At 38.8% G+C, this 12090-nt stretch overlaps 1 protein-coding gene across 3 annotated transcripts in view; it reads left to right on the forward strand.

The window, feature by feature from the left end:
• The window catches only part of Fgf13 (fibroblast growth factor 13), a 498918-nt gene that overhangs the window by 299066 nt on the left and 187762 nt on the right, over positions 1 to 12090 (forward strand). For 2 of the 3 annotated variants that reach the window (XM_005404571.2, XM_013504503.1), the window contains exon 3: positions 74 to 241. The exons of the other annotated variant lie outside the window; for it this stretch is intronic. In XM_005404571.2, coding sequence (XP_005404628.1) covers positions 74 to 241 — 168 coding nt within the window. The remainder of the gene's footprint in view (positions 1 to 73; positions 242 to 12090) is intronic. 3 annotated transcript variants of the gene reach the window in all.

The raw sequence follows: 12090 nt of genomic DNA on the forward strand, positions 1-12090 counted from the left end.
AAGTTTGATGTAAGATGTTCTCTTCTTTCATGAAGCTCTAACTTGAGTTCATTTTGTTATGTGGTGACCACAGTTCTGGATGACGCCCCCCCTGGCACACAGGAATACATTATGTTACGGCAAGATTCCATCCAATCCGCGGAATTAAAGAAAAAAGAGTCCCCCTTTCGTGCTAAGTGTCACGAAATCTTCTGCTGCCCGCTGAAGCAAGTACACCACAAAGAGAACACAGAGCCCGAAGGTTTGTGCACGACAGACGCGTGTCTTGCTTGTTTTTCTTTCATTCTTCTTTCTTTCTCTTTCTTTCTTTCTTCTTTTTCTTTTTGGATTGTGCATTGCCCTCTCGTGTGCTACGTGTTGCTCAGCCCCTGCTCTAGCTAGGAGGCCCCCTGGCTCGTAGGTGAATGTGTTATGCAGTCTCAGATAGAGCACTGTATAATACAGTCATCTCTGGCACAGCATACAGCATCCTCCTGCTTTTTGCAGCTGAAACATTCTTCAGTTGATGTCATGACACAGCCCCGTTTTGGCTGCTAAAGTTGCTTGCTCCTGTAGCCAACGTCTGGCCAAGTCTGTTCCCATCGCCTGCATTCCTGAAGCAGCAGTCAGCTGAGGAATGACACTTCCAAAATGGACTAATGAAAAGAGTGTTTCAAATTTTCTAGCTCTCCTTCACTCCATAAAGCTTCTGCCTTGTGCTGGAAGAATGTCCATGATCTACTCGGTTTGCTGAAGCAGGCCCAGACTGCCCATGTAATGCACGTCCAGTTGCACTTTGCCGTGGTGAAATGCATGCCTCAAAATGATCATGAGTAGTTTGTTTTTCTTTTCAGTTCAAGTACAGGTTTGGACAACTCTACTTGCTGTTCCTTAAACTAGATTAATAAGGTATTCATTCCCATTCCTGCCACAAATCTATTTCCGGAGTACCTCGTCTGGCCAGCAAGGGTACTTACTCATTTTTTCCCAACAATTTTGCATATGTTGAACAGGATTATTTTTTAACATTATAAAAATTATCACCTGTGTACATTTCACCTTCCAAAACAACCTTTGAGTACATAATATTTAGACTAATTAAAAACTTATTGGAAAACAGCCCACCTTCCCTTAATATAAAATACTACTGATGCAGTGTCCTGATGAATAATGTCAGAAGTGACAAAATTTACCTACCCTTTGACAATTGGTGTATACTTTTCCATACATGATTCTTAAGTATTTCTTAAAAATGATTTTGTTCTTGTTTCAAATTACCCTTTTTCAGTATTATGGGGACCCTCGTTACAACTGTCTTTCTGATTTGGATAACATTGCCCTCTGGCTTTGTTGGAAGTTTAGCATGTAAAGAAATTACTCCAAGTGGACTCTAGTCCATAGTTTCAGAAGCAGAGTTTGCATCTCACACTTTCCCCTTCTCTTTTGTTTTCCCAAGTAGTGTTTAAGTATTTGTGGCAGAAAATTAGAAACCTATACGTGTCTGTGTTTAACTCTATTTCAGCAGTAAAATAGAATATTTGTATTTATTTTCTGCTCATACTTACAGTATTCAAGCTATCCACTTTGGGGGTGAGTTCTGATAATGACATTTATTCATCTGCAGGTAAAAATGGTGACCTATTACAGTGAGTAAAATTAATCTGTTGGTGGTTTAGTAGAGAAGATATTAACATGATTTTGATTTTATTGAAGCAAAAAATATAACCGATAACAATTATGTTAGTATATATAAGGCATTCCCTATTTTCTACTTGCTTCTCTCAAATTATATATGTGGGTATCCATATATGTACACAGAGATACCATTTTTATATTTGAAAATTAGCCTGAAGAAGAGAAAGTTGATTTGGGTAACAAAAGTAAACCATTTAAGAAGCTGCTGGTTAAATTTAGTTAAGCAATTGATCAGAAACTTAGAAATCATTTTAACAATACTTTGAATTAAAAAATAACAATTGAATAACTAAATTTAAGACCCTTGTCTTTTTACTACAAATACTTTTGACAGGATCTGTTAATTTTCATTTACCATCTGGAGTATATTGTAAATACTGTTGTGACACTTTTGAGATACGAAGAGCTCTGTAGAAAATGGGTAGCAGTTAAGTTCTTTTCTGCAACATTTGGACAGTTTTTAATCTGTCATTTCATCCATATATTGAGTAGCTGCCATCTTGGTGAATATGGCTGTCATCTTTTCACTTGCATACTCTGATGATAGGCATTATTTTCTTTCAGACTGAAGATTTCCCTTGGTTTTACCCTCCTGCCAGGTCTTCTGGGATAGTGAACCTAATATTGTCCTTCTTATTCCTATGAATTATTTGTAAATACTATTAGATTCATTACAGGTATTTTGGGGGGTGACATTTTAACGCTATTCATTATCATATTGTACCTTTCAAACAAGTGTCCAGAATCTAGTGGGGAACCCAGACCTGCAAATGAAAACATTTGCTCTCTATACAGATTAACAGGCTCCAGAAGACCTTAGACGAGGGCGAAAGAAAACATGCTATGGAACAAACCTTCGATAAATAAGGAAACAATGGCAAGAAATTAACCTGCTTGCTTCATGTAGAATACTGAAGCTTTGCATGTCCAGGAGGTGAAGTAACTGGGTTTAGAAGAGTTCGGAACTCTTCTGGTATCTGAGAGGTATTTTGCAAGACTGGTTTCTAAATGCCATCAAGTGTAGTCTTCAGTTCTCTCTTGAGGTTCCTGTAACATTTTGTTGTAATATGAAGAAAGTAAAGATTTCTTTATTACAAGGGGACAGTATATTAGATTTAAACTCTGTATGCACTGAAACATTTTATCCTTTCAGGAAGCATCCTGAAGAGCTACTCCCTCTCAGGGTCTCTGTGCCAAAGCATGAGACTTAATCAACATGGGCTGTGGCTGTCTACCAGTGTCACTACAGGGGATGCCAATGGCTAAGCCGTTCATTCTTCAGCCTTTGTAAGGCTGACCTGCCAGGATGACCTCTCCTAACGAGGTGGTGGTGTTTATACAATGTCAGAAACACTCAAGTACTACAATAAAAAGTCATTTAAGTTGCGGAAAACTAAAATTTTAAATTACACAAGTTGTAGAAATGATTAAGTTAGGTCAAAAGGGTTTAGATGTATGAGGATAAAGCTGGAATTCATTTACTTTTCTCTTACTGAATTGACAATCAAGCATTTTTGCCTTAATATAGAAAAAGGCTTAGTTTTTCACTTGGTTGGTGATGGTTTAGAAAAGTCTGGTTATTTCTATAGTTCATAACCACCTGAGACTTGGTATGGATGACTTTCTTAACATTGTTCACAGTCATTTACCTTTTGAAGTCATTCCTGCATTATGTCCATGGGCCTCAGAATCCATGTAAAAGTATGCAAAGATGGACTGAAATATCTCATTAGCTCTTCACACACATTAATGCCAAACTATACTTTGCCAAAAGCAGGTTTCTATCTATGAACAGCCAATCCCCCCAAAAATTAATGTGTCGCAAATACTTGTGATTTTCAGCCATGTGGTTATTTTCATAAAAACCACTTATGATGTAAGTGAATACTTACGTGAGTACTGGCATTTGGCTGAAGAAGCACATACAAATATCTGAGAGTCTAATTTGGCCCAGTACCAGCAGCATTCTTTGTTATAAGAAAGCCGCATAGAAGTGGAGATCATTACCAAAATCTTTTTCTCAGTGTTCCAGGAGCCTTTTGGCAAGAGAAAGTATAATCTTCACAGCTTTGTTCCTTTGTTCACTTGTTCTTTCTATGCTATGTATGGTGAAATGAAATCACTGATTTAGAGTAAGTCCTGGAAGCCAATCTATTATTACCACAGCTCCAGCTTCCTAAATGCCACTCATCAGGCTTTTACTGATATTTTAAAACTGTTAAAAAGAATCCCACCAGAAGACACAACTTTATGAGTAGGTAATGTTGAAAATCTACAGAGGCAAATAAATCATGGATTTTTAGTGTTCTATTTTAGGTTTGAAAATTCTGGTTACAATAGTAAACTTGAAGGAATTCTTGGTATATAAGAACATATTACTGAGCTAAATAATTTATCACCATCTTCTAATCAGACATTTGACATACTTCGTATATGCCCATTTTCATGTGAGATATATTTCATTTCCCTCAGGGCATCCATAAATGTTATATCCAGAGAGGATTCCAACTGTAGTAGGATTGGTTGAAGTGGAAGAGAACCTGTGTTGGAGACTAGTGATAAAATATCACAGCTTTCACCAACCATGAGGAAGCAAAATTCTATTCTATGTGTTAAGGGGGTGTACTAGTAACTACAAAAATGGTGTTACTCTGATAATGCCTTGCTTTCCTTACCCCAGAAATAGTATATACCAGCATGAATATCAGTCTTATGGAAATAGTAGAAGAGGAAAAAGACAGAAGAATATTAAGGAGGATGCTGAGGGAAATGTGTTTTTCTTCATCTGCATTTACAGTATTCCCAACTCTGTTGTCTCATATGGTTGTGCCTTTCTCGCTTTAATACTCATTTTCCTTTTGAAAAAAGTACGTCAGTATTAACTCAAGTTAATAGTTTGATAAAACTAACCTGTTATTAAGTGTTTTTGTCACTAGAACAGAATTGGGTAAGAAATTCTGATGCTTGACACTTGAAAATCTCTTTTAGGAAAGATATAAGTGGGTTTTTGGTGTGTCCCCTTGAGGATGGAAATGGGTATATTCCTATTTGACTGGAAAATATGGGGTCATGTGTTTGGATTACTATAAATAGATAAAAAGACTATATACTTAATCTTTTTGTTGTGCAGTATAATTTAGGTTCACCTTACCTTTGTTTTATGGCCTATAAGATGACAAAATGATGCCAGAGCTTTCTTTACTCACTGAAGCAAACGGCAGCTTAAGTGCAGAGTCCCAAGAAAGAGAAACATAATTGGTCCAATTAAAAGCCAGAAATCTAAAGGCCTTGTTGATTAGCAATGAATGAACCCAATTCTCTCTCCACAAAGTGTTCAAATATGTTTCCTTTGGTTACATGTCGATTGCTTTTTAGAAGGCAGCTTCTAATGTCATAATAGCTTTGGACAACCAGCAATGGCATTTCAACATGTTCTCTGTTCCCTCCTATTTCCTTACCTTATGGCAGCAAACATGAAATTAAGTCATATTTTGGGGATTGCTTCTACTCTCTGGAAAACTCATAATCTAATCAAGGAAGTATACTTAGCAGTCAATAATTGCATTTCAGGACAGGATGAGCATTTATTATTCTCTTATTGAATATACGCATCTCAGTTCAGTCTCCATGCTGGCTTTTACAATGGAAATTAATAACCATTCATTCTCTGAGAATATGATTCACTTTTTAAAGCAACAGGCCCTCTCATCTGCTTTGAGCTTAGGTGTGCCCACTGTGGTGGTGATGGTATTTTCTCAATACAAAGTATTCTCTCTCTTAATATTGTGGATAGATATTTCTGCTGTGTGAGTCCAGCCCTGATAACCCATTTTAGGCATATGGTTAATATAAAAACTGCTCTGGGAAACAGCTCTGAAAGTGTACCAGATAAATGATAGTGTATGGTACTGATTTTGATTTTTTAAAAAATTATGGTCAGAATACAGTATGATACTTGAAAACCATCTGGAATTTATCTATCCATATAGGAACTGCGTGCTGACCCCCAGAGATATTACTTTGGGGAGCACGTTGCTGACAGGCTCCTGAGTATGATGGCTTGGCTCCTCCTCTTGGTTTTTATTTTCTTTTCCTAGCCAGTTGACAAACCACTTAAGAAAAAGTGCCCGCCTGAGCCGGGACAGGGTAAGCCACCTGAACTGGGTTTTGCATCCCGTAAAAGCACAGCCTGAATGACTTCTCACTGATTTCCCAAATCAAGGCCACCCTAATGTATACACATTTCCCTTCACTAAGGAGGTGCACAAGAATATACTGGTGCCTCTGCTCAAGGGTCCATAATGTTCTTGTTTTAAAATAATAATTTGTTTACCTGGTTGAGGAGAACGCATGAAGGAGCTGTACTCTCTTAGACATTTAAACAATCATTGGATCAATTATTTCCAATTAGGTTTCATGAAACACTGTTCATATAAGATAGGTTTTTGGAAAGAAAGATGCTACAGTCAAATATCTGTGTCGCAAATTGCATAGCACTCCCAGAGAGTCATGATAGATATGACTATATTTAAGATTTTGAAGAGCCTTGCAGATTAGGAAACTCTTACTTGAGGCAGTGCCATGGCAAAGCACATTTCCTAGCTATGGGAAAGTTCTTATTCCTGGTTCCTATTAACATCCCACAAGCACACCTTGGGAAAGGATGTGCTGGCTACCCAGAGCAGTGTGATCCCATCAAAGTTGGCCTTTGACAAGTAGCATACTTTTGAAAAGATTTGGTATCCCCTTTTCTTCTGAACCTCACTACAATGTATCTCTCAGTGTGGCCCATGGATCAGTGCTGGGTCTGAAATTGTTTGTTACTAGTCCATGGCTGTGTAAGGAGCTTGTGTCAGATTGTAAATAATGCACCATTTCCTTCATCAAAAAAGTATTTCTGTCTTGCTGGGAAAATAACATAAGCTGAGCTGAACAAAACAATTGAACTTAGTGGCATAGTTCATAGACCAAGTCTACATCTGTGGACTATATCTGAGTAGTAACTGCTTTAGATTAGTGATCCTGAAGCTTGTTTTCACATCAAAGTCAGCTGAGGACATTTGAAACAATACATAATGATACTGGAGCATAGTATCAGTTCAAAACCTACGAAAAGAAAAAAATTATAAAATCTCTTCTATAGGTTCAACATAGGTGCTTTGAAAAAACACCCCAAGGTGATTCTAATGGGCTTACAGAATTTGAATCAGTGCCTTAGAAACCAAACACACTGGTGTAAGGCCTGTTGCTTGAGATCAGTTGTCAGTTTAAAAAGCTTATCATTTTCATTGCCGGAGCCTCTTCAGGGGGTGTCCTGTGATTTGAAGGGATAACGGGACAGGAAGCACTTATGTGGCCTTTAGAACTCGTGGCTTTGTAAGTTATCCAGCTTTCCCCACCACACATAGCCCTTTCTGAAATTTTCTTTCCTCTTTGTCATTCTGCATTTAATAACCAGGCTTCTCCATAAGAGCATGATAATCTGCCACCTTGTGACCAACATCCTTTCTTCCAAACAGTTGTCACACTTGTTCTGTCTCATACTCTGATGAGACTTGCAAAAGTGGGTGGAAGAGTTTCTCAGGCCCCATGCCAGTGAAAGTACTTAACAAAGAGGACGGAGAAGAAGAAAACGGTGTTTTCATATGCCAGAAAAGTACTGCTGCTTCTTTACTTGGTTGTTACAGATCTAGAGTAAGATGCCAATGGTGGACTAGGGCTCAGTCCTTGACTTACAATAGAGGCTGTCATCATTGAGATACTGCCCTCCTATCCCATTCACATAATCGGCTACAGCAGCATAAAATCATAACAGCAGCGTGCATGCGAGAACAGACATTGACATGATTGGGAGATTTTAATTGCTATCCACACTTATACATCATTCCCAGCATTCTCAATCATGTTGATTCTGGTATTCACTTGTTATATGCTACAGCATTACTTAGTGTGGTTAAGAATAAGCAGCTCAAATAATGCCCATGGGAAAGTGTTGAACAAGAGGTATTACATCCTGCATTTTATCAGCACTTATTCTTGTTTTACCTCACAGCCAACATCCACACTCACTCCAACACATAAAAGTCACATGTCCACTTTCATGCAGGTGCTAGCAGATGTCTACTTATGAGACCCTGCTATTTTAAGATATATATTCTCAGAACAGTCCCAAGGCAATCTTCAGACATGCCCTGCTTTGGAAGCAGCAAACAACATGCGCTTGACAACCAGCCCACCCAGCAGGTGGAGGGAAGGCAGCACCCCTTCGCTGGACTACTTCTCCATTGAAGGACAGCACAGTATGAAGCCCCTAAGAGGCAGGGAACCAAAACCATGACAGGTAGATTGCTACCACCATTTTACACATGATCTAAGATACAGGAAGTTTATGTCACTTCTCTCATAAAAGGCAAAACTTGATTTGAGTCCACTTTTCGTGGCTTCCAAAGCCCATACTGTGGTCCCTCCATGGCTTCCCCACATGCTCATGTTTTCCCTTCATGCTCCATACATTCATTTGTTATCTAAAACCCTGAGAATTTCTCAGCCTCACAGCCTCATATGTTGTTTAGCAATTTGGATAATGGTAACAGATTCTTTTTCATCACTTGCGAGAGCCTTATTCAGTAGTCTAAAGTAATGGATAATGAAAACTACAATTGATAACTTTCCAAAACTTAGTGTGTGCTGCCACCTTAACTTAACACCATCTTTTATTCTCACAACACTTTTTAGAAGTAGGCAGGTATTTTCTTTAATTTACTGAGGAAACTAAGGTCTTGAAAAGTGAAATAATTTGTCCAAGGTCACATCGCTGCAACATCGTAGAGCCAACACTCAAGTGCAGCTTGCATCACCCTAAAAATCCTTAGTCCTCCTATTAATAGGAGAATATGTCTCGTACTGTGAGTACCCCTATGTGAAGCTTCCAGTTTATTCTCTAGCAATGCCAGTATCATCATAGTGAGACACTTTTCCTGATCTTGGTAACCAGAGGTGGAGGGGCCTTGTGTGTGCTATCAGAAAAGCAATAAGACGGGGCTGGGGATTTAGCTCAGCGGCAAAAGCGCCTGCCTGGCAAGCGCAAGGTCGTGAGTTCGGTTCCTGGTACCAGAGAAAAAACCAAAAAAAAAAGAAAAGCAATAAGTAGTTACCTGCCTTGCAAGAAAACAAAACTAGGCAGATATAATTTTAAACTATTTTTAGGTCATTTTCTCATCAAATTTGAATTGAGTACAATGCTTCACAGTCTACAGTGTTCAGTGTTGGAGTTTACGCACTGTGCTCACTGAAACGTCTCAACTAAGGCCCAGTTCTTGATCACCTCAAGCTAATTGAACTTCCTCGTCGAAACATTTTCTCACACAAATCTTATTCGATGCTTCAAGTCTCTGTGTAACAAAACCTTCATTACACAGTGAGAAGTGATTAGAAGCATATGAAGAGAGAGTCCTGCCAAACTGGGTTGGATCACTGTCAAGATATTGTTCTCCATAAATTTCCCAAGGAGTGGGTTTGTATTCATTGTTACATTTCCCTGCAGAAAGCATGAAGAAAGAGGTCACAGGGATTTCCATGATGTCTTCTGTGTGAGACATTCTAAACTAGATATTCACCTATCAAATTTTGCTTCTTTCATATGCCAGGTTTACTACTGGCAATCTTCTCGACCCCTCCATGAAGCAGATGTCATCAGGCTTGAAGAGCATGAGAGGGAAGCTCAAGGTAGATACGTGAGATAATTTCTCCAGAGTCACATAGCTAATCAGTGTCTCAATTGCAAGTCTGAGCCAAGTCCACTTAGCTCCCAAACCTAGTCTTTTCTACCACACTGTGCTGTTTCAGCCCTCCCTATATTCTGACTCCTCCTTTCAGGCACAAAATTTGAGAAAAAAGGTCAGCACCATCTTATGCACTGCTGGTAAGAGCTACTGTTTAGAAGACATCTTTAATGTCTCAGCAGAGCGTACTTAGTGCACTCAATGGAGAATTCCCTTTGTGCACTGCCTACATCTTGGTTTGGATGGTGGCATAGGCAGGAGGCAAGGGGTGAAACAAAGTAGTGCTCATGAGATGTGTCACACACCCTTCTCCTCGTGCACTCTAACCACATCTACTTGCTCTAAACCATTTTTCTGCACTTCTTGTTTAAGTGGAAGAATGCTTCAAAGTCCTGGCTCAGCTCATCGAACCACTAGGCCTTAAAGCAGGTTTAGGTGATTCTGCCGTGCATCTCCTCATCACAAGTAAAGAGATGTGGTGAGGCCAAGTTCAGGAGCTGACATGTATCTTAGAAATGGTCCATGGAAGTGGAGAAGGTCTTGTGTTTAGCTCTTGCAAATTTGTGAACACCAGTGAGAGTTCACAGGTTGAATCACTGCTCAGGATTTTTATACCCACTTAACATTATAGGAATCTTGTGCACTGAGATGAGCAGCCTCCTTTTCAGGATGGTCTTTCCGCAAATACAGGGAGATCGTGGGGACCAACACATCCATATTGGGATCATGCACTCCTTCTGTCTCTGTAAGTGTAGCTGACTTTCTATGGCCTAAGTGTAGACTCTTCACTGAGGATCTTAGTGGGGCCATTGTCCTTGTGGTGACATTATTGCTGGTCCTTTCAAAAATACACAGGAAATGACCCCTTTGTGGTGGCAAATCACCCTTCAAAGAGGACATGGACAAACACCACTATTTAAAATAATTTATTGGGGAAAATACATGCACAAAAGTAGTCACATGGTTCCTCTACTGGAGTCCTTTTTAGGATCCATCCAGCCCAGTAAAACCCAGACTAATCACAGCCCTCAATGGGATAACATGGGCTCGAGGAAACCATTCATACAGTGAGGACATTTGTGTAGCAGGCTGCCTCAGGCTGTGAACAAGATCAGATTCTTGCAACAAGGAAGGAATAAAGGACATTTCAAAAAATGGGGATTACAGAAGCTGGCAGCCAGTAACTTTTCCCTTTTGTTCTTTCTTCAGTTATTCTTTCTGTGTACTCACTTGATTTTTCCCGGAGAACATAGCATTTTGGATCCAGGTTAGAAGATTGATGAATTGATTGAGCAAATCTCTGATTATCATGCATGGTTGGCTGATCACTTAGTGGATGATTGGTTAATTAGGCTCAGAATATTACTGAGGAAGGAAAAGAATCCCCAGTAAGAATAAGAAGAGTTTGAGAACCTTTTCCTCTAGTGCTATTTCTTCTTTAAGAAGAGATACTACTTTCTTTAAAAAGATCTCTTTTCCTTCCCAATGAGGACTCAATTTAAACATGCAGCCTTTATTTCATTTCCACTAAATGGAGCTTTACTAAATAGATCCAGGAAATACAGCACAAAGTCTGGCAACGGTAAGTGCTCAATGCATATTTATCATTATAAGTGACTTATCCAGTCTAACAAATTTGGATACTGTGAGTTCAATGGGCCATTTGCCCTAATGCCAGGCAGCAAGTGACTCTGTTTCTATTCACCATTAGCAGAATGGATATATGTGCCAGTAGATATTTACCCAGTGTCTTGCATAGTGAGCAGCCCTTATGCTGGGTACTAGACGCAGCATGATGAAAGAAGGTTAACTTTATCCACAAGGAAAAATAGACTTGGAACTAGTTTGAGTTACATTGGGTTGCACTTAAAAAAAAAACTCCTAGAATATAATGATTTAAAACAGCAACTTTTCTTTATTTCTCTTGGACTAGAGCTTGGCAAGTTGCTTCTGCTGATCTTGCCTGGATCCATCATACTTTTGTGACAACTGGCCTAGAATGTGTTTGTGTAGGACAATATGAGTCGCTTTCATGTGTCTATCACATTAGTCCCATGAGTTCTTTTTTAATCTTTTACCGATTTGTTTATTCAACATTTATGGATTGACTTTTCTGTGTGTCAGGCGCTACTGTATATGGTATTGCCTTTAAGTTGCTAGAATGAGTTCTAGGCCGCCAACAGATATTTAAGACTTACCAACCTGTGACAAGTATTAAAACCATGACAGCAAATATCTCTTTCATATACTGATTTCAAATCTTACAGGTAATTACTCATAAGCAGAATCACTGGACCCTACAGAAATGGTGTGTTTTGTTTTTGTAGGAATCTTGTACAAGTTTCCATGCTAGTTTTGCTAATTTGCATTTCCATCATCAGTGGAGAATTGTTTTCTGTCCGCAAGCTGGTCAGAACTTGGTATCTTTTGATTTTTGATAATAATCATTCAAACAGCCATGAGATTATATCTCACTGAAGCTTTAAATTGGATCTCCCTAATGATTAGTGGCATTGAGAATTGTTTCATGTATCAATTAACATTTTATGTCTTTTTTTGAGCAGTATCTGTGCAAGTCCTGTGTTCATTTCTTAATAGGATAATTTATTTTCTTCATAAAGAGTTGTTTGTGTTC

The sequence above is a fragment of the Chinchilla lanigera genome, unplaced genomic scaffold (genome assembly GCF_000276665.1).
Source record: "Chinchilla lanigera isolate Chin_1 unplaced genomic scaffold, ChiLan1.0 scaffold00088, whole genome shotgun sequence".
In the NCBI taxonomy this organism is placed as follows: domain Eukaryota; kingdom Metazoa; phylum Chordata; class Mammalia; order Rodentia; family Chinchillidae; genus Chinchilla; species Chinchilla lanigera.